The 23902-nt window shown below is 39.2% G+C and overlaps 1 protein-coding gene across 1 annotated transcript in view; it reads left to right on the top strand.

Moving 5' to 3' along the window:
• EEFSEC (eukaryotic elongation factor, selenocysteine-tRNA specific) overlaps window positions 1-23902 on the top strand; it is a 332250-nt gene that overhangs the window by 86566 nt on the left and 221782 nt on the right. The window contains exon 2 of the mRNA XM_069083816.1: window positions 9996-10203. Within this exon, the coding sequence (XP_068939917.1) occupies window positions 9996-10203 (208 nt within the window). The remainder of the gene's footprint in view (window positions 1-9995; window positions 10204-23902) is intronic.

Here is a 23902-nt window from a genome sequence, read left to right as displayed (position 1 = left end):
AATAAAATATTTTCCATTAAGGTATATGCACTTTTTAAAAAAGACAATGCTATTGCACACTTAGTAGACTACAACATAGTACAAACATAACTTTTATATGTACTGTGCAGAAAGGCTAAAGATGAGAAACAGATAATTGTGAAACTATAATAGCTCCAGCCTGACTATTCAGAAAAGCTGTTAACTTTGGGAAATGGGACAAGAAATAGACATTGATACAGACCATCGCTATTTCCTACAAAAATTTAATCAATATAAATCAGCTATTATAGGGAGAATTTTAAAGAAGCTTAGAACTAGACTCAGCCTGCAGACACTTGGCCTCCTTGCCAGTTTAAGAGACATGGCAGCCAGTGGCAGTACAAGCTTAGAATATAAACTCAATTGCATTATCTTATCTAGCAAGATGGTAGAAAGTTATGAGCAGTATCACCTTGTAAAGCAATGAAGATTGTTGAAAGAGAAGGAAAAAATAGGCCTATAGGCAAGAGTAAAATGAGACCCAGTAATACGAGATTATCCCAAGAATATTTAAAGTTTACACTTGGAAGATAGCAAATAGATGAAAAATTGAATTTTTTTTTTTAGCAAACTCGTTTCCCAATTAGAATGTAAGCTTCTGGAGGGGCAAGGGCTATTTTTGCCTTTCTTTGTATCATTAGTGCTTATCATCATCATTAGTGCTTAACATAGTAAGCACTTAATGATTCTTGTTGATTGTTTGATAATTGATGACAGTGGGACCACCATATTTGTATTCTAATAGCTCATGAGGTCCCCAGTGTGCCACATGAAGAAGGGGGAACAACAATAAACAGTACAAAGATGGGAAGGACAGCTAAATAAGATCAAGTATTTATAAAAGATATTTGTGCTGAAGCGGCTAGGTGCCACAGTGAATAGAGCACCGGCCCTGGAGTCAGGAGAATGTGAGTTCAAATGTGGCCTCAGACATTTGACACAGTTCTTAGCCATGTGACCTTAGGCAAGTCACTTAACCCCAACTGCCCTTCCTCCCCCTCCAAAAAGCAAAAATAAAAAAAAGATATTTGTGATAAAGGTGACAATCTTTAAAGCATTTCACTTTTCACTGAAAGGATGATTGGAGGTTGCAGACTTTGAGTGCCTGGTAAGGTACTAGTGTCTTCAAAAGAAATGGGAAGTTAGAAAGAGAGATGGGCAAAAAGAAAGCACATGAGTTGTATATTGTAGCAATTGAGTTTGAAATGCTTCTAGGTCATCCATGTGGAGATATCCAGCATATAACAGGCAGTGTGGAACTACAGCTCAGATAAGTTTCCCTACTTGCATGAAAGTCAGTTTGTAAAGGATTCCATCTTCTTTGGTCCAGGTTAAAACAATACTTGGCTTCCTGCCTCCTTGTGTAATTATGTCCCACATTTAGAAAGGTCTCCTTCCTCTTTCTGCCCAAACCCCTCCCCCAGCCTGCCACCTGTGCATGATAGTCGAAAGGGTGGTGCAGTTTTAGTGCCTAATCTTCATCTTCTGTCGATAATGGCACGGATATGTGTTTTGACTTATCTTAAAATTCTTTCTTTCCAAACTCTCTATGAAGAAGTATGAGTTGTGGGGGGGCTTTGTTTTTAAATCAGGAGTGTCTTTATGTTTGTGTGTTTTGTGTAAAATAAGGAAAGCTTTCTTTAGTATATCTTGTCTATTTCTTCCAGATGTTCTAAAACACCGTTTTTTGTTGCTCTCTGCTCACAATTCTCCAAGGACTTCCTACTGCCTGTGAAACCAGATTCAGGCTCCTAAATCTGGCATTCGAGGTCCCCTACAATCCGATCTCAACCACCCTTTTAAACCTTATTTTCCACTGCTGCTCTACTTGAAGCTTCCTGACTTTCTATACATTGGTCTGCTCACTGTCCCTGTGAACATGATTTGTTGCCTTCCTGCCCCTTCTTTTTGTCTACTTTTCCTCACTCTATTCTTGTTCCCTAGAATGTTATTCACCCTCCTCTACCTTTCTAAATGCTACCAAGGGTTGAATTTTCATGAGCCTTGAAGGCCTATCTCTAAATCTACCTCTTCAGAGAAGATTCCTGGCTATCCTTTGCATAACAGAGTTGTCCAGAAGTGGAATGGATTGCTTCAGGAATTTTTCAAAGCTGGAGGTCTCTGAGCAGAAGTTGGACTGCTGCTTGTCAGGGATTCATAGTAAAGTAGGGTCTGGACATCCCTTCCAGCCCAGAGTTTCTAGGATCCTCATAGCACTTCCTTGTGATTGGGCTTCTGTATCGCAGAATGGTCTTGAGTCAGGACAGCCTGATTCTGAGCAACTCTAGTTATTCTCATAGGAATATATTTGTTATCCTCTCCAGGCTTCTCTCATCTGTCCTTTTTTATGGATTTCTCTAGACTTCATTCCCCTCTTTATGCAAAAGATACCCCTCTTGGTATTTTCTCTCCTTAACTCAAGGCTAAGTTATTTTGTGCTCAAAGAGCACCTTTCTCCTCCACAAGCATTTGTAGTAATTTTAGTTAAGGGGGTAGAAGTCAGTCTGCTAGAGCATGGACGACTTGAGATCAGGAAGACCTGAGTTTGAATCCTGCCTTATACACTGCCTCTGTGACCCTGGGCCAGTCACTTACTCACTTTCAGCTTATAGTACCTATTCCATAGAGTTGGTGTGAGGATCAAGTGAGATACCTGTAGAAAGTGCTTTTTAAGTCTCAAAGTGTCATAGATTCAGTTTGCAAAAACTTTTCATTTACAATAGTAGAAGGTTGTGTGATTCCACCGAACTATTGAATTTTCAAACAGAAAGAGGCCTTAGAGAGCACTATTATGTAAAATATGGCACTTTGATACCAGAAGCCTGTGACTGTTTTAAAAATTAAATTAAAAAATTTTCAGTGAATAAAAAAATACATTTTTTTCTTTCTTTTCATCTTCCCTTCCCATTGAAAAAGAAAAATAAATATGTAAAGTCAAGCAAAACAAATTACTTCATTGACCATCTGTATCTGTATCTGTGTCTGTGTTTGTGTCTGTGTCTGTCTCCGTATCTGTATCCATAACCGTACACTGAGACCATCACCTCACTGTCAGGTGGTAGGTAGCAGGTTTGATCATGTGTCTTCAGGAATTGTTGCTGGTTATTGCATTGGTCAGAGTTTTTAAGTCTTTCAAAAATGTTTATCTTTATGATGTTGTTTGTATGAATCGTTATCATGGTTTTACTCTACTCTGCATCAGTTCATATGAATCTTGCCAGGTTTCTATGAAACTGTTCAAATTATCATTTCTTGCAGCATAATAATGTTCTATTATGATCCCACATTATAATTTGTATAACTTTTCTCCAATGGATGAGCACCCCTTTAGTTACCAATTCTTTGCCAGCACAGAAAGAGCTGGCACCCTGCTTTCCAGGAGCTCCCATTCTAATGGTGGAGACAGCTCATTTGGAGGTTTCAGCTGTAAGCTTCAAGCTTCAGATCATGAAGGTCCCATGATCCTTAGGGAGCAGTGGCAAAGCAGATGGTCCTGCCTCTTCCTTGATGTTATTTCCACCAATAAAATCACATTATTTTCTAATATTGAACTATTTGACTGTACCAAGGACTTTGGTGGAAAGGACTTTCTGGAAAGAACACATGGGGTCTTTTCCTCTTTCTTTGTTCTCTTTAGAGATATAGGCCTAATAGTGATGTTGCTGCATCAGAGGATATGTAGAGCCTAGTAATTTTGGGGCAAACTTTCAATCATGAATATAACATGTTAGCTTTTTCCCTGCCCTCTACCACCAAACAGGTCACTGCCTCCCAGGCATTGCCTCTTCCTGACTTCTGCTCAGGGTGGCAGATTGAGATGCAACTTAATTTTCATTGGCTTTTGTTCACACTGGGGCTATATGAAATCCTGGAGCATTTGGTGTGAGTGTATGCTGTGTGTCCCACCTCTTTTTTGTGTCCTCTGCATCTGCAGGCCTGGTTCAGTGATAGTCAATCCTGATACTGGTATTTAAGCCTTTCAAAGTCACTAAGATTATTCTGATAACTCTGAAGGAGATGATCCAGGTGTACTTAGATGTAACTTTGGGTTCTCACTTTAATAAGGAAAATATTAATAACTATCTTGGGGTTTTCCCCTCAACTTTTTTTTTTGGCTTTTTATCTTTCTTGTCTTTGCAGCTGTGTGATTTGACTGTTCATTGCTTATTAAGACTAGAAGGGAAAAAAGGGGAAAGGAACTAACATTTGGGCAGTTTTGCTACTTATGGCTCTAATAAAAGTTGAGTTTGGGGATGATTTTTTGGATTTGATTTAGTGCTTTCCTGAGAAGGTAAAGTAGTAGAAACACTGACATGGAATCAGGAAACTGCATTCTTGTCCCATTTTTGCCACTAACCAATGTGACGATGAACTTTAATCTTACTCAGTTTCCTTGTCTGTAGGATTATAGGATTGTTCTGGATGATCTCTAAGGTCCCTTCCAATCTACATCTTATAATCCTATAGATGGGTTTCCTTTAGCTCCCAAATTCCTTTTCTTTTTTGATCCTAACAGTTAGGAATTAGGTCTTGTGAGGGCATGTAGAAAGATGCCAGTAGGGTGCAGATATAGCATATTGGAAGATGGCACCACTAGGGGTAGTATAAGAGATGTGCACGCATGCACACACACACACATACACACACATGTGTGCACACACATACTTTCTCTCTCTCTCTCTCTGCATATTCCTGGATCTAGTCTAGCCCTCAAGGTCTGCCCTCCTTTTTGAAAACCTCATATATATTATGAAAATAAGAAAGGTCAAACAGTAATAGCAGTTGAGCTTTGTCTTCCATTGTAATGTGCACATTCTTCATGACAGATATTAATAGATAATTTTTTTATTCAGAACCTCCATTGAACTGGCAGGAGGGGCTGTCAGCGTACTTCAGATTGTGTGGACAATCTATACACTTAAACATTGTTGTGTAGAGATTGTGATATTGTCCATTAAGTGCTAGGCCAGCCAAAAGACTGGGCAATGGCCAGATGAGTGTTGTGCTCCTGAGCTTTTAACTGGGGAGAAGTGTTTCATGGAAATACTTTTGAATCCTTTCATACAACTGAAATGATACCTCTTTTTTTGGGGGGGGTGAGAGGGGAAGGCAAGGCATTTGGGGTTAAGTGACTTGCCCAAGGTCACACAGCTAGTTAAGGATCAAGTGTCTGAAGTCAAATTTGAACTCAGATCCTTCTGACTCCAGGGCCAGTGCTCTGTTCACTGCGCCATCTAGCTGCCCCCTATGATACCTTTTTATTCAGTCAGCTGCTGACTTTCCAGTTTCTCATGAAATTTTAATTATACTTTGTGATGTAATAGCAAACAGAAGGATTCCAGGCACTCTTTTCTTCATGCCAGCTGAAGATGGATATCTTGACTCCTTCTTTTGGTGCCTGTTTAAAACAGGTTCCCGATCATTGTTCTTTTCCATTTGTGCCCTGTGTATTTCTATTATATTCAGCTCTCCTGCTCTTGAAAGTATGAATGACCAACCAACAGCAAGCCTTTAAGGAAGCAGTGAAAACATTTTAATTATTGCTGTTTTGGTGGCCATCTGTCTAGAGATGTTCAGAGTAGTCTGGTATGTCTCACTGGTCAGATTTAAATGGATAATTAGCATTGTATAATTTTCAGTAATAGCATATATTGTTACTAGGTACTAGTTTAAATGCTTGAGGAACAAATTTCCTAAGTTAGTCAAATCAACCATCAATCTGTGGCAGCCAGGAGATTCTAGTCTTAAGACAACTGAAAAGGCAACACAAACACACACATACACTTAGATCTTGTGGAATTACTCTGTATTTTCGAATACCTTGCTGTCTCACAAAGTTGAAAATATCAACAAGATTTTGTACTAATGGGAAACATGCACTTTAGCTTATAGTTAATAATGAAAAAACATTTCTCCCATTTTTTTTTTTTTGGTAAATCATGCGTGCAGCATCCTCCCTTACTGCCACAGATGATCTGTAGATTTGAGTCAAATGTCACCCTGTCCAAAATCATTTCAGGTTTGAAGTTCTTTAAAAGGAGTCCAAAGTTTTAATGTTTGATGTCTCAAAAACTGCTTAAAGGATCTTTTTTTGAGCAACAAATGGAAACTTGGATATTCACAGATAAATTGTCATACTTAAGAGTCTACCAAAATTTGGCCTTTGTACATTTCTTTATATTTTAGATATGATTGAGATACAGAACTCATAGAATTGGGGATTTATAACTTTAAAAAAGTATGGGAGAAACTTTAACCCTGTGATAATTATCCTGCTATATCTTTAAAGGATTCTGTAGTCAATACAACGAGATGAAAAATTCTGATAGGTTGAAAAATATAGAAGGTCATTTGTAACTTAATTTTTTTGTACTGCATTTCCCACCCACTCACTCACCCATGCTCTCTAGTTTAAGAATGATTTCCTACTCTGGGTTCGTGGGAATTAGGAAAGAGACTGTCTATTCATTTGGTGGAAATGCTGGGGATTTGAAAGAAAAGAGAGGGGGGACACTTGTGTCACTTCCTTGTTCCTCTGATCAAAAGTTTGGTGAAAAAAATAGATGAACTGAGAGCAGAAAGCAGCCTGTGGTTCACTGGAGTTGACCCGAAGTTTCCAGTTGTGTTCCAGTTTTAGGGACCGTTTTGTTAAGTCATGGTGACCTTTGGTTCTCTTAGAAGTCATTGAGCAGTGGTGCTACAGGGGATCCGCTTTAGAACACCATCTTTTTGGAGCAAAGATATGTGTTATCCCTAATGAATGTTGCTTGTAGATAGCTTGATAAGGTTGAAAGTGCAATCCTGTAACTGTTCCTGAGCGCTTGGGTATATTAGCACTTATCTTCATTTGTCTGTCAATCAGTTCTATTTCTTAAGCTTAGGATCCCAGCAGGAGTAAGATGTGAGGTCCTCTAAGTATATTAAGTACATGAGTCATTCTCCTTGAGCCAACAGGAGAAGACTGGGCACCACTAGCTAGTTTTATGTACAAATAAGAAAATTTAATGGTAGGGAAAAGAATCTGGTTTTAAGTAAGTAAAGGGTACTCTGTTTTTTAACAGGCCTAATTTGTGTCAGATTGTTTGCAATGAAGCCTATTTCAAGTTGTCAGCTCAGTGTATTTTAGATGGTAAAACTGATACTAGTGACTTGCTAGTACTTGTCAGTCCTGAGAGGCTTGGGCATTTTGGCATCTTGGCTCTATTCTTCCAATGTAGAATGTCTTTTCCTTGCTTCAGAAATGACTTCCCTTTTGAATTTATTCACGAAAGAAATAACAAGTGGAGGAGCTTGAAAAAGATCCTCTGCATTCGAGGCCAAAGTTAGTGAAGTTGGACGGTCAGACGATCCCTAGCATTGGTTTGTGTTGGTCCAAGGATATAGGACATTTAAGCAATTTAATAAACTACCTCCTTGACTCTGAGTCAGCAGCCTGCTTTCAAGTCCTGATGGTTAAACCTGAGGTTCACTGAGCATGGACTGTAGGTAAATTCAGGCTTAATGTGTGATGATTCTCTGAACGGAATGGGGTACAGGGAATTGTTGGTATTTGCTCAACTGCCGCAGACATATAAATTGTTTTTTGTTTTTAAAGCAGTGAGGTAGGAATGTAATAATACTTTGTTTATTTGATCTTGTAGGAAATGTGATGTTCTATCTAGGTGAATTTTCCAGTTAATCTTACTAATTAAAATGCTAAAACTTTTGTTTTGATGGAATATTTTCAAAAATGTTTTGCTCACTTCCCTGCCTTCTTTAACAAGCTCTACTAAACATAGCTTAACCTTTTTGTTGGTGATTCATTTTCATTATGAACATTGTCTTTAGAAGGTCTCATACTTTGAAGACTATTTGCCCTTATGCTAAATGACCAAATATTTCTTTGCTTTCATAGTTCTTATGGCTGTGTTATGTCATTTTCCTATGTTCCTCCTTTCTCCCTGCTGTCAGTGCCTTCTGTTAGAAGCCTGACCTCTTCTATTGGATGAAGAGAATGTACTCTGCGCTGTGAAACCAGCTCACTAAGCTTGTGAGAATACTCATCCCTTACACTTCTTGTGGGGAATGTTTGGTAGTAAAATGCTCTTCTCTTTGTAGGTGGGCCAGTAAATGTCTGAACTTAAGTGAGAACATGCATTCTGAGAGCATACATTCTGTGGCGTCTGCCTTGGTCTCATATCCCTTAACCTCTTTTAGAACTTCACTTTCCTTATTAGCAAAATGGAGATAAGAATAACTCTCTTGCTCACCTACAGTTCTGTTGTTGCAGTCACATGAGGCCATATAAGAGTGATTGCTTTCAAAGCTAATGAACTTTATGATAATAATAATAATAATTATTATTATTTTTGTGGCTACTCAAAGGACCTTTTTAGTTATTCCAGGTTTTTGGCTGTTACTTACTTTTTACAGATGAGGAAACAGACTTAGAAGTGGCTTGCTTGTGGTTGCATAATTAGTTGCCTAAGCCAGAACTTAATCCTAGGTCCTCTGACTGAGTCCAGTACTAAAATAGTTTTGTATTTGATCTTTTTTAGCTTTTGTAACCTACAGTCTCAAGCAAAAAGAGAAAGTGCTGTTTTTGTATATGACCATGAGAAACCTTGGCCTACCATTGGCAGGACATGTGCTTCACAACAGGGTACGAGGGAAAGGGCACTAAACTTGGAGGCACAAGATTTGGATTTGAGGCCTGTTTTGGTCACTTACTAGCGGTTTGCATAATGGTCTGTCACTTAACTTCAGTGTAAAATGGGTTGTAGCTACTAGCTGGTATGACTAAATGCAAAATGCTGTCCTTACTGCATTGTTTTTGCAGTGATTGGGGGTAGGTAGCACCAAGTCATCTATACTCTCGTCCTTTGTAACCAATAGAACATGTTTATAATGTGAATGAGGAAGTTGAAGTCTTTGGCCATGGGTCTGAGGTCTGCTAACTAGCCATTAGGGAAGTTAAATCCATAACTCAACCCTCAGCACATTTCTGTAATCTACAAGTTAATTGATCACAAGGTAAACCTGCCAAACAACCACCATTTAGCAATTCTTTCAAGCTCTACAGCTCAATCCATTTCTTTTTTTCCTACTCTTTACTCTAAAATACAAATACAGAATCAGCTTGGTATCGAGAACTCTTGGCTGAGGAAACTCCCTTTACTAGCACGGGCCTGCACCTTCTCAAAAACTTACTGTCTCCAAGACTTGTCTAGAGCACTGAGATGTTAAGGGACTCCTGTCAAATCAAAGATTGCTATATGTCAGGGATGGTGTTTGAACCTAGACCTTCTTACAAATAGTCATTGGGGATAGGTGACAGATTGGCCAGTTGAATACAAGTCTCAGATTCATTTATTTTTTATTCATTTTCTTTTTTTATAGCAAATCTTTTTCTTTTTGAAAGGGGGGAAGGAAAGGCAATTGAGGTTAAGTGCATTATTGACCTAGTCGATACAGTAATTGACCTGGTCAGTCATAGCCTTTATTGGTCTTCCTCTGCCTTTTGTGTATTGGAAATGTATTTTCATGATCTAATGCTGTAAATTGATTCTTTGTCCTGTCCTTGGCTATAACTTTTAGATATCTTCCTAAGTTATCTGGAAAGTAGTCTTGAAAGTTTTGAAACTCTATGATAGAAATGTATTTTATTTTTATATTTATACGGAGGCAACAAAGACTCTCAGTCATAGATCTTATAGATCATAGATCACAAATTTAGAGCTGAAGGGACCTGAGAGGTTATTTGTGTAACCCATGCATATGACACATGAGGAAGCAGATCTTGAGAAGTCAGGGGGCTTTCCTAAGGTCCTACAGGGAGTTTATTAGTCAGGATTTGAATCTAGGTTTTGGGGCTCTGAATCTAGTATTCTTTCCACTGCACTATACTGCCTCCTCAGCTAGGACATATCAAATAACTTGCTAGAAAGTTCAGTCCTCTGTTTTCATTCCTCTAACCTTGTATTTTCTTTCTCTAGGAGCCCAGATCATTGATCTGATGATGCTAGTTATCGATGTGACCAAAGGGATGCAGACTCAGTCAGCAGAATGTTTGGTGATTGGGCAAATTGCTTGTCAGAAGCTGATTGTGGTACTGAACAAGATAGACCTCCTAGCAGAAGAGAAGAGACAGGCGGCTATTGACAAGATGACCAGGAAAATGCAGAAGACACTAGAGAACACAAAGTAGGTTTGCCAAGAGTAGACTAATAATCATTCATATGATAATAGTTAAATAGAAATAGAATCAGTTCTATTCATTGGACTGACCAGGGCATGTAACCTCATGTAGAATGCTACTGGGGAAAGGGGGAGGGGGGGGGAGAAGGATGAGAGAGAGAGAGAGAGAGAGAGAGAGAGAGAGAGAGAGAGAGAGAGAAAGTGTGTGTGTTTAAGAATAGAAGATGCAGTGACTGATGTTAGAGCTCTGTCAGCACACAGTTCTCACCAAAATGTTGTCCTTCATTTGTTAAGGTTTCTAAAAAACTAAAACTAAAATTTCGTAGACTTCTTGTGTCAGATGCTGCCACATTGTGAATTTCAATTTAGTTCAAAGGTTCAGCATGACATAGTGGAAGGAACGAAGGCGGAGACATGGTTCCAGTTTGCTAAGTTGTTGTTGCCCAGGGTTGCACCGAAATGGTCATTAATGGTCTCACTGGGGAAAAAATGTATACACAGCACAGTTTTAAGTTTAATTTGCATTATTAGCATTTTATCTATCACTGAAGTCTAGACAATCCACAAAACAGTAAGTCAAGCCCTTATTTGGGGAGTTTGCCCATTTCTGAAGTGTAAATGCCCACACTGAAAATTTAACAGCTTGGAGGTTTGCCCTGGCCTAACAAACTCTAGCACACCCTTTGTTGTGACTTTAGATAGGGTCACCAGCCCTCTCTGGGATTTACCTTCTGGTTTTTTTTAAGGCACTAAGGAATGTGTGGGCTCTAAACTCCTTTAGGTCTAAAACACATTTTCTGTGCTAAGTGGTTCTTTCTTTAAGAGAGCCAAAAGCTGATTGAAGATTTTCCCCAACAGTTAAGATCAGAAAGGGTTGGTTAAAATGGAAGATGGGAAAAGAGAGATTTTATACAGTTAAAAAAAATGGAATACCCAGTAGTAATAGATTAGACCGTTAAAGGTGATGGAACTTCCATGGTAGGAATAGGATGTGAGGCCATCTTATTGAACAAGCAGCTTCAGGAATGACTTGTTCTGATGTTGTCAGGACATTGCCCTTGTTCAGCTGCACAATGTCGGAAAACCTTCATTGTTTTATCATTTTCTGTGATCCTTTTTGGACCAGTTCCCTTTGATCAATACTAAGTAGCGGTCACAGAGAGGTAGCTAGTCCTTCTCTTCTCTGTGCAGCATCAAGACAATATCCTGCCACTTCTGCTTCTCCTTCGAACCTGTCTGTGGAGGGCAAACAAGTATGAAGTGTTTTTGTTTTTCCTGTCATAAAGATTGATAGACCTTCCCGTTGGTGATTTTTTTTTCAGAGCCAACACCTGCAGCTCTGTCTGAGAATTCTCAAGTTGGTTAAATTAAAACTCTGGCTCTGTGATTGCTCTAAATGTGTCATAAAAGATTTCCTAGCCCTGTCTCTTGTTAGCAAAATTCATCAATCTGATAAAATCGACACATTTAGATAAATGTTGCATAAGAATTCAGACTTTGTTATTCCCAACGGAAGTGGATATGAGACTGTAAAAATGGAGATAAAAAATTATATCTTCTCTTTAGTGAGTTATTTGATCTCCCTGCAGTTTTATTTACTTGTCAGAAAGGGCTGGAATAGGCCCTTTCAACTTCTACTTAAAAATCACACTATAGCTTCAGTGTCACATCCTATAAATGGGGCAAAGAAATGAAGTGCTATGTGATTAGTCAGTAGATTAATAAGTTAATTTTTAAAAGTTTTGGCGTATTTTCCTTCCATGCTAATAATCTAATAATTACATATATATATATTTTTTTTTTTACTCATTTAGAATGGTGGTACATTAGATTGCATCTTATAACTGAGCATAAACCTAAGAGGAATTGACCTTTTGATCACTTGATAGCCTAGTTCTATGTCTAAAGCCTTTTTCTTCCCCCACTGAGAGAAACCTAGTAAGAGAAAAAAAAAGATCATTGTCCATCAATCTTTGTAAGAACCTAGACAATGAAATGATATATTAACTAATGGAACCTTTTTACTTGTAAAGAATTACCTGAAATGTTAATTGTTTTCATGCTGTTAACCTGTTCTTATCCTTTAAAATACTCTAAATAATTCTTTTCTTTTCTGATGTTCTTCCCATTTAAGTCCTTTTATAAACTGTCATCCACATTTCAGGAAATGTATGGCACACCCCCCCTCCCCCCAACATACACTGGGTGATAAAAAGCTGCAGAATGGCAAAGACTGTAGAAACCCTTCTTCCCTCCGAGCTCTTGCACTTGCTTGGATATTTCCTCTCTCAGTGCCCTTCGGCACCCCGGCTTTGAAAGCCTCCTTTCTTTTTCCACTCTCTTCCAGTCCGGGTCTGTTACTCCTGGTGGTGTCCTTGAGCTGCCTGACCCCTTCATATATGTACTCCTTTGTGTATTTCCACACCTCCCCCTCTTCTACCAGGTTGTAGCCCCGTGTATAAACCCGCGCCAGTCTGACCAGCTCCAGTATAGCTTCCATGATTCATCCATTTTCACTCTGATCGCTCCTTTAATCTGTCATGTCCAAGTTCTGACAGTCTTGCGGACATGCTTCCTCCCCATCCTACCACCTTTGTTCCCGTTCAAATTGATCAGTTAGTCAGTCAGCATTTGTTAAGCACCCACTATGTACAGTCACTATACTGAGCTGGACTCTTGCAGTGATAGATGCAGTCAGTGAACCAAATGTGAGCCAGTTGGGCAAATGAAGCCCCCTGCCTCCATTTTCTGTTCCCTCCATTCTCCTCAGTCCTCAACACAGCTGAAGAGTTAATACTCAGAAGGTACAATCTGTCATTATTGTCTCCTGCTTAGAAATCTCCAGGAGCTCCCCATTACCAGGAAGACTCTTTGTGGGGATTTGAAAACCTTTCACAGCATGTCATCCTTAGTACTTAGTGCACATGATGCCCTTGGTGCAGTCTGTAGTCCAACTCTCACCTCAATGCCCTCTTTGCAATTTACTTCATCACCTCTACCTCTTAGAGCCCCTCATTTCCTTCCCAGTTCAGCTAAACGCCTCTTCCAATGTGAGGCCTTTGCTGATGCCAACCAGGACCACCTCCCTCCATAATTACTTTGGATCTGTGTGTTTCTCCTGATGAATATGAGCTCTCTGAGGCAGCAACTGTTTGGTTCCTGTCTTTTTATCACCAGTGTCCAGCACAGTGACTGGCACATAGTAAATTAATACCTGCCCAATCTGTTTGTGGATTCAGCACCTACAGACATGGCCTGTATTTTTTTTTTTTTGCACTTAGTGATAGGGTTCTTTTAAATGGTTTTTCATTGGTTTTATGTATAGTACTCTTGTACAATTAACTGAGCTGTGAGATCTAGGGAGGAGAGGAAACATGCCTGAGGAGCAAATGTTGACATTGTCTCTATGGAATTAACGCCCACTGGATTGTTGTTATGCCTAATGTTGTGTTTTTGTGGTGTCAATTAACATCGTTAAGCAGAGTATACCTGTGCTCTAAGTAAATGATTACATGGGTTAACTGTGAGCTTAATCCTACTGTGTTAATAACAATTTTAGACTACAGTTCCCTAATACTCATGTCTCAGGTATAGTGATGAACTCAGGGCTCATTCGATGACCTGTGCAGTTGATTATATAAAATGCAGAGTCAAAAAACAAAACAAAACACAAAGTCATTTGGGTCACCGAATAAGCTGTTCTGCTCTTCCTTTCCTGGTATACCTGAGCTCCAAGTATTCTGCTTAGGAGTGATGATGTACTCTTTAAGAGTACTTCTGAAGGCAGAATTTACACTGGGGAAGCGGGGTAAAGTCTATGACATCTATACAAATAACTAATACAAAATAGGGTATTATTAATAGATCACACAGGAAAGTCCCAAACTGTGTCCTCCAAGGTAATTTATCTTTATAACCTCAGTGTCTATCCATGATGTCTTGAATACTGTAGTTATTTTTAAAATGTTTGTTGAATTTGAGGAGCAAGAGGTTATTACTAGGTTGAGGGGACAGTAATCATGGAAGTATCATGGAGAGGGTGACACTTGAATTGGGCTTTGAAAAGAAGAGTGGATTTTAGTGGCTGGAGATTTTGAGGGTGGGATGGGATGGGACAGTGTGAGCAAAGGTACAGGGGTGAGAGGTAGGTGAAGATTTTTTGTCTTTGTTTTGTGGTTTTTGGAGGAACCCTAAAGAATAACAGGTTAAATTAAGCATATAGGAGGAAGTTGTTGGAGAGGATGACACATGTAACTAACAACTTTTAAAATAGCAAAATTAGCGGCTGATTTTAAAGACTATGTAGTTTTACATGCTTAGTAAAATAGTCGTACAAATTGATGGACAAAGGAAGTAAAACTGAGCTGTAAGGGAGTGACAGTACTCTCAGGCTTCACTTCTCAGGCTAGTGATCTAGTGAGGGGGGGGGTTCCCCTGAAAAAGATCTTAGACAACATGGCTAATGATAATGGATTATTTCTGTGACTTGAAAATTTTTTCTCTTCTCCTCCTTCAAGGGGTTAAGATGTTACTACCATTTGATTTTTCCTTCTGCTCGATTCCTTGAAAACTTATCTTAGATCTTTTTGGGGGGAGAAGAGGATGGCTTGAATGCTTACTAAGCTTTTCTGACCACTATTTGCATACCGTGACATGCTGTAGCACAGAGAGCACTCTTGAGGTAGTTGGGTGACGGCAAAGGGATGAACCCACCCATTGTCTGGCTCATGCTGACTTTGAGGCCCTGAGCACTTAAACATCCACATTTTCATGATATATCTGGTTGGGGCCTTTCATGCTTCTATAACCCAGAGATGGATCAGAAAGCAGAAAATCAGCCCAAAGGGAAAAATACCCAGCCTCAGCATAAACTCCAGTTCTTTTTTCACGCTGGTCTTCCTCTGTGCTTGCTGGAGGCCAGGCTGCCACGGTGTGCTTGTGTGTGCTCGAGGTGTAGCGAGGCATGTTTCTCACAGGGCCTGGCAGTCCAGGCTCCCACCAGGACATATGATGCCTTTTGAAAGAATCAGGCACCTGGTTCAACATTAGTTTATGTTTTATTACAATATATTGCCCAAAAGTATTTGGATAAAAATAATTGAATTTCCGAAAGCTTTATGGTTAATTGTTGGAATTCTCAGTGCACATTTTTATCCTTTGTCCCCCAGAGCCCCAGGCATAGGGCCCATAAACAGAGCAAATACCTTGTATACTGTATTAGTACTTGCTAATTTCTATAGAAGGAACAAACTAGATCAGAAGTCTTCTCTTTTCACCAGGAATGCACATGTTCTCATGTTCTTTTCCTTTCTCTTTCCCTTTTTCCTTGTTTCTTTTTCTGCCTAGTTATTTCATTACATCTTCTCTCTCCTTTTTCTTTTTCCCTTTTCTCTTTATTGTATCCCCTTCTTAGAGTTTTAGCATTTAGAGCTAGAAGGGGCCTCAAAGATCTAATCCAATTCTTTCATTTTACAGAGAAAGAAACTGAGGCCCAGAGAAGGTAAGTGACTTGTAAAGGCAGGAACTGTCTTTTGTCTCTTTGTATCTCCAGAGCTTGGCACAGTGCCTGGTACATAGTAGGGACTTAATAAGGATTTATTGATTGATTCAACCTAATAATTGGTAGAGCTAGACTCCAGACCCAGGTCCTTTGATCCCAAATCCAATACTTTTTCCATGACACCTGTCCTGGCTCTCAAAATACTTTTAATCTAATAGAAAAGATCAAACACACTGTGAAAAAGTCAATAACAAAATATCTAAATAATACTTCAAAGCACCAATTGAAGAATTTTCCTTAGATAATATACTATAAATGGCCAATTGATCAAGTATTTGTTAACCTACTATATACTGTGCCAGGTACTGGGCATATATATGGCAGTAAATGAAACAATCCTGTGTTCAGGCAGCTGAAAATATGAAATTAGGTCTTGGGAAAAAGGTTAGGCAGGGATGAAGATTCATCTGGTGGTGATCCTTTAAGGATCTTCTAAGGGAGCGATTTTAGATAGAGAAGAAAGGAGAGCCAAGGACCTCAAGTTAATGCCTGTACTGGGGCAACTCATAGATGAGAAAAAAGGACCAATGAAGGAGTAAAAATGAATAGGAGGAGGAGGAGGATGATCATATTAATGATGATCAAGTTAACTTCAATTTAATTCAACAAATAAAGATTTACTAAACACTTGTTATATATGTAAGGTACTAGATCAATGACAAAAATTAAATGCAGTCTCTTCCTGTGTGTGTGTGTGTGTGTGTGAGAGAGAGAGAGAGAGAGAGAATACCATGTACACTGATAAGTATATACAAAGTAGTTTGAGGAAGGAAAAAGCATTAATAGCTGAGAGGATCAGAAAACTCTGCATTGGACAGTGCTTGAGGTAAGCCTTGAGGAAACCTTTGGAAACTAAGACGTGGAGGCGAGATGAGGGGACATTTCAGTCCTGGAGAATGGCCTCCCCAAAAGCCAGAGTCTGGACATGGAATGCTTGGTAGGCTAGGGAGTACATAAATGGAACTAATGTTAAATAAGGCCAGAAAGGTGGGTGGGAGCCCAGATATGGTAGTGCTTTAAATGCCAGGTGAAGGAGTTTGTAGTTTATCTTAGGGGGCAACAAAGAGCCACTAAATATTTTTGAGAAGGGGAGTGACATATCTGTGTTTTAGGAATGCTAATTTGGAAGCTTTGTGAAAGATGCTGGGAAGAAGACGGGTACTAGAAGGAAGAAGACCAGTTAGGAAGTTATTGCAGCTGTCTGGCTGAAAGGTTAAGAGAGTCTGGACAAGGGTGGTGGACGTGTGAGATGATATAAGGGGAAAGTTGAGAGACAGATGAAAATAGAATAGACAAGATTTGTGCAGTGATGCTGTATGGGGTGGGGGAAGAAGGGGAAAGGGAGAAGGAAGAGTCAAGGATGACTTCAAGGTTGGGGCCCTCAAAAGGGAACTAGAGAGCTATGAGTTCTTAGGGATGTACAGCAGATTCCATTTTCACTACATTCAGTTTGAGATACTGATGAAACCTCCAGGTGGAGATGTCCAGCAGGCAGTTGTTGATATATGACTGGAGTTCAGGAGAGTTCACGAGATTAGAGCTGGATGGAAGTCAAGGGAGGGAAGAATTTCAAGAAATTTTCAGGAAAGACTATGTGGATATAGTTTTAGATGTTGCAGAGAAGTGAGGAGAGGAGAAAATCTTTTGCATTTGGTAGTTAGGAAGTAAGTTATTTGTGACCTTTGAGAGAGCATTTTCTGTAGAGTAGAACCCAAATTACAGATTATTTGGAAGTGGTAGAGAAGTGAAGGCAATAATTATGAAGTTAAGGCAATGAATATGTTCTACTTACTAAAAAATTTTGTTAGTAGAAGAAAGAGGAAGAAATTTTTTTAAGATAACCAAGCATATTAAGTAGAGGAAAATAAACTAGTATAGAGGAGAAAGATTGATCGTAATGGAGTGGGTATAATCGATGGGGCGATTTTCATGCTTCTTTAATCTTCGCTATTAGAGAGTCTTGTACAGTAGTTTTTAAAGTTTTCTGTTTGTGTTATGTGTGCAAAAGATGCCATGGTCTACCTTCCCTCTCTATTTCTGGTTATTGTGTTTAAAATGCTTTGCTCAGGCCAGCACTCTTCTATTTTGCTGTTGTGGGAGAATATGAGGGAGGGATGTGGCTACAGTCCAGGAAGGGAATGAGAAGGACTAGAATGTCAGATGTAGTCTTTTTTGTGAAGCCCTCTTTATCTTCTTTGTTGGGATTCAGCTGTGTTATTTGATTCCCAGGTTGACAAATTCTCATATTTCAGCTGCTTGTCTTTTAGAGCTTCTCTAATTAGGTCTCTGTTTTTTAACCTTTATCATACATTTTGAACCATTCTAGAGATATGCTATGACAGCAGCTACTCTAGCACATTTGAAATGACAATCTTAAGTATCTCTCCATAGATTTGCCATGTGCTGGCATTGTTTCCCCTCCACCCTTTTCCTCCATTTCTTTGTGTAATACCCAAAGAGAATAAGATTCACCACGGAATGACATTTAGTATGCTATTTGGGATTCTCTTTTGGATATTGTTCATTCCAGACTTCATTCAGGAGCCATCTTGTCGTCATCATCATCGTCACAGTCATCATAGGTGATACATGTGTAGTTATGCAAAACATTTCCATAGTAGTCATATTGTGAAAGACTAACTAGATTTCCTTCCATCCTATCTTACCCCCATTTATTGTTTTTTCTGTCCCTTGTTAAAAAGAGCTTGCTTCAGACTACCCATCCCCCAATCTACCCTCCCTTCTCTCATCCCCCCCTCTTATCCCCTTCCCCTTACTTTCCTGTAGGTTAAGATACCCAATTGAATGATTGACTCATTCTCTTTTACCTCCCAGCTCTTCCGCTCTATTGTAACAGCTTTCTCTTGCCTCTTTTATGTGAGATAATTTACCCTTTTCTACCTCTCCCTTTCTCCTTCTCCTAATGTATTCCCCTCTAACCTCTTAATGTTATTTTTTAGATATCATCCCTTCATATTCAATTCAACCTGTACCCTCTTGTCTATGTATTCATATAAACACACACACACATATATACACACATACCCACCTATACATACATATATGTATACATATATGTGTGTATATGTGTGGATATATTTGTATATGTATATATTCCCTTCAATTATCCTAATATTGAGAAAAGTTTCATGAGTTACAAGTATCATCTTTCCATGTAGGAATGTAAACAGTTCAAATTTAATAAGTTCCTTATGATTTCTCTTTCCTGTTTACCTTTTCATGCTTCTCTTCTTTTTTTGTTTTTGTTTTTTTGGAGGGCAGTTGGAGTTAAGTGACTTGCCCAGGGTCACACAGCTAGTTTTTGTGTTAAGTGTCTGAGGCTGGATTTGAACTCAGGTCCTCCTGACTCCAGGGCTGGTGCTCTATTCACCCACGCTTCTCTTCTTGTATTTGAAAGTTAAATTTTCTATTCAGCTCTGGTCTTTTCATCAAGAATGCTTGAAAATTCTCTGTTTCATTGAATGTCCATATTTTCCCCTGAAGGGGAAATACTCAGTTTTGCTGGATAGGTGATTCTTGGTTTTAATCCTAGCTCCTTTGACCTCTGGAATATCATATTCCAAGCCCTTTGATCCCTTAATGTACAAGCTGCTAGATCTTGTGTTATCCTGATTGTGCTTCCACAATATTCAAATTGTTTCTTCCTGACTGCTTGTAATATTTTCTCCTTGACCTGAGAACTCTGGAATTTGGCTATAATATTCCTAGGAGTTTTCTCTTGGGGATCTTTTTCAAGACGCAGTTGGTGGATTCTTTCAATTTCCATTTTACCCTCTGGTTCTAGAATATCTGGACAGTTTTCTAGGCTCTTTTTTTGATCATGGCTTTCAGGTAGATCAATAATTTTTAAAATTATCTCTCCTGGATCTATTTTCCAGGTCAGTGGTTTTTCCAATGAGATATTTCACATTATCTTCTTTTTTTTTATTCTTTTAGATCTGTTTTATAATATCTTGATTTCTCATAAATCATTAGCTTCCATTTTCTCCACTCTAATTTTGAAGGAATTATTTTCTTCAGTGAGCTTTTGAACTTCCTTTTTCATCTGGCCAGTTCTACTTTTTAAGGCATTCTTCTCCTCACTGGCTTTTTGAACCACTTTTGGCATTTAAGTTGGTCTGTTTTTTAAGGTATTATTTTCTCCAATTTTGGGCGGGGGGGGGTCTCCTTTAGCAAGTTGTTGACTCGTTTTCATGATTTTCTTGCATCACTCTCATTTCTCTTCCCAATTTTTCCTTTACTTCTCTTATGTGATTTTCAAAATACTTTTTGAGTTCCTCCATGGCCTGTGACCAATTCATATTTTTCTTGGAGGCTTTTGATGCAATAGTTTTGACTTTATTGTCTTCTTCTGGTTCTATATTTTGATCTTCTTTGTCGCCAATGAACAATTTCTATAGTCTGGTTTCTTTTCTTCTGTTTGCTCATTTTCCCAGCCAGTTACTTGGCTTTTGAGCTCTTTGCCATGGTAAAACTCTGCTTCCAGAGTGGAGAGTGCTGTGTCCCAAATTTCTGGGGTTTTGAGCAGCTGTTGTCAGAGATACTTCTAGGCACCCGCCTCAGAACTGTGAGGAGGATTCCTTCTCCACAGCCACCATAAGCTCTGCCACAGCAGCGCTGCTCCTCACCCCAGGACCGCCACCCAAGACTGTGACCCAGATTCAAGCATGGCAAAGCAAGAGAATCCTGCCTCAGTGCCAGCAAAGAGATTCCTGCAATTGTCCTCTGATCAGCTGCTTGGTCCCCCACCATCTGTGGACCTGGAGCTCTGGAAGCAGTCACCACTGCTGCCACTGCTGCTGCTGCTGCCGCAGCTACCACCCCTACCACCCAGGGGTGGGGGTCTAACTGCACTCTTCTCTCACCCAGGTCCAACAGAGTTTCTCCAGTGACCTTTTACTTTCTCTTTGGTGTTTGTGGGTTGAGAAGTCTGGAAACTGCCACAGCTTCCAGTAATTCAATCCCTTGACGTCTACTCCGCCCAGTCTGTGTTTGCACATCCCATGTGGCACTGCACTTTGCTCTCAGACCTTTCCTGTTGGCCTGCCAGGCTGCCTTCAACAGGAGGTGTATTTCTTTTTTTTTCTTTTTTGGAGGGGGGAAGGTAGGGCAGTTGGGGTTAAGTGACTTGCCCAAGGTCACGCAGCTAGTTTTTTATGTTACGTATCTGAGGCTGGATTTGAACTCAGATCCTTCTGATTCCAGGGCCAATGCTCTATTCACTGCGCCACCTAGCCACCCTATGGAGGTGTATTTCACTTCGTCATTTTGTGAGTTCTGTAGCTTTGGAATTTGTTTAGAGTTTGGTTTTTTTTTTTTAATAGATATTATAGGTAATTGGGGAGAAGCTCAAATAAGTTCCTACTTTTATTGTGCCATCTTGGCTCTGCTAAAACCGCCCCCCCCCACCCCAGATATTAGGTATCTTGCATAATATCACATAGCAAAGCTGAGATTAGAACCCATGTCTTTTAGCTCCAAATATAATATTCCTTCACTTATACTAATCAGTTTTTTAAAAAAGTAAATGTTTTGTTAAAATCTTACTTTGGACATCTTTATCATCAAACTCATTTACTATTTAGAATTTAATTAATTTTAGTGCATCAAATGTTAAAACTTTTTAGATAGTGCCTGAGTGCTCATTAGAATTCATATTTTCATATAATTTTCTTTTACTATGGTGATAGTGTACATACTTTATACTTGTAGTTTTGCTCTTCTTACTTTATTTCCTAGAAGTCTTTTATGATTCCCTTGTATTCCTTATAATTGTATGTCTTGATTGCCTCATGATATTCTATTCCATTAATATTACTTAATTGATTATTTAATTGTCTTATTGTAGAACAACTAGGTTGACAGTTGTGTTTTTGTTTTTTTTTTTTGCAGTTAGACATAATGCCATGAAACTCATTGAACAGACAGCTTAAAAATTATACTCTCAATATATATTTGCCATTAGATCAGTGCCTTTCTGCTCATGTAATAGGATTCTTCCTCCTCCCCCCACTGTGTCATCCTCACTCCAAGCAGCTTGCTTTTGGGCTGACTGAGAGATTTGAGCTGGTATCCTGTTCAGCTCAAACATGATGGGAAGGAGCCATGACCAACTCCTCCATAAGTCTTCCCTGACCTAGCAGGATCCCTTCAGAGCTCACTTGGTGTTATGAAGAACAGATCCTCATCCCAGAAGTTCTTCCTGACGCACAACTTCCTCAAGGCTCCTTTGGAATAAAAATCCTGTGACCAGTTGTACCTTCTGGCACTTCCACAGGTCACATTGTAAACTCTTTCTTCCCTCTGTCTCCCCTGGCCACCCTGGAGCTTCATGTACTAATTTAAACCCAGTTTGATTGGCGTTTCTCTTAGATAATTTGGCATGAATTTACTGTGGATCACAATAATATTTTCTCTTTGGAATACTGATCCACTAATACATGTATTGAACTGCCTTAATTATTCTGTAGACTTCACAAAACTAGCCGTGTGACCTTGGGCAAGTCACTTAACCCCAATTGCCTTATCTTCTCTCCTCCAAAAAAAGCAAAAAAAAAAAAAATTTTATTCTGTAGACCTTTTGCTAATAACACTAGAATGGTGCTATGTAGTGTTGCCTATCTAGATCAAGTGACAGGATTGTGGGAGCCTCAGCCCTGTTTGTGCCAGTGCCTAAGTCATTCAGTCTCTCTGCACCTCACTTTCCTTTCAGATGACATAGGAACATTTAACATATTCAGTTACTTATGGGGTTGTGTGAGGATCCAGTGAGTTAATGTGTTAGAGTACCTTAAGAGGTAAGAAGGCCATTCACATTACAGAAGCAGTGCAGTGTTGTGGATAGAGAGCCCAGTCCTTTTCAGAAACAGGAAAACCTTGATTCAGCAAATGGAGAGTGTGTACCTGGGGATGTCACCTAGCCCTGCAGTGCCATAGGCAACTACTCCCCTAGTTTGGTCCAGGGTGTGGCTCACCCAGGAGTTTCCTATGCCAGTGAAATATGGTCCAGCCTTTGTCCCTCATTATTATCATTGACAGGTAGCATGATGGAGGGTGATGATGTCCTACTCCTGGCCAGAACCAGGTTAAAATGTAATTGGAAAATATTTAACAAAATAAGTAAAAATGCAATAAAACCTGGGTAACATTACATTTCAAAATCTAGTCAGTATGTAGCCTGCTCCAAGCGAGCTTTATGCATGGATTTGTGGCCCCCCCCACTGCTGTCAGGCATAGAGAGCCAGGTGGATTCTGGTTTTGCTTCATACCAGGTGTGCTGGAACCATCTTCCATTGACTGCTTGATGAGTAATCCTACCTCAGCAGTCTGGCTTTGTTTCATAGATTGTCTAGACTTAAGGAAGGGATGGAGAAAATGGTATTCATGTAGATGACGTGTCAGAGTGTGCCTTTTTGGGGAAGCTTTTTGTTAAATAATTACCAGCAGAGCCCTCCATGTACTTTTCTTGGCAAGCAGAATTGGTGCCCTAGGTGCTTCTCTGCAACTTCATTGGTAGGAGTCGTTCTTCTGGGAGTTTATTATTCTAATGGCATCACTGGTCCAGTTCTGATCCCTGTTATTCTCATGATTAATTTTTAAATCAAATTAATATTTCAGTTTAAAGTTCTATTAGTATTGGAATTAAAATATCTAAGGGCTAGTACTTTGATTTCTTGACTGGTTTTATTGGTCTCCAAGGCCCACATATGTTAATGTGGGTGCTAAATTTAGTTAGGGCCTAAATTCTAGACTGATTAAAGGGAAGAAACTGATCTTGCTTCGCTTAGTCAGAACATATCATTGTCGAGATGGTCTTCTCATACTCTACTCCGAAAATGTATGTTGCTTTGACATGTATGATGTCAAGAATTTTGCCATTTCTTTTTTCTATGTTTTTTCATAGTTTAATCTTTAGGTCTTATGACTTGTTTTTCTTTATTTGAAACAATATATCCATCACAAATTATAAGCTTTTAGAGGACAAAAACAAATCTTAAATGTATTCTGTAGCACTTGACCCCATACCACCTGCAATGGACATTTTAGGAATGCATTAAGATGATGATGGTGATGATGGTGATGATGATGATGATGATGATGATGATGATGATGATGATGATGATG

This window comes from Petaurus breviceps, unplaced genomic scaffold, assembly GCF_028583685.1.
Source record: "Petaurus breviceps papuanus isolate PSGF00001 unplaced genomic scaffold, PetGlider_PUasm1.0 174, whole genome shotgun sequence".
Lineage (NCBI taxonomy): Eukaryota > Metazoa > Chordata > Mammalia > Diprotodontia > Petauridae > Petaurus > Petaurus breviceps.
The sequence above is the reverse complement of the archived record's forward strand: the minus strand, read 5'-3'. Positions and strand labels throughout refer to the sequence as shown.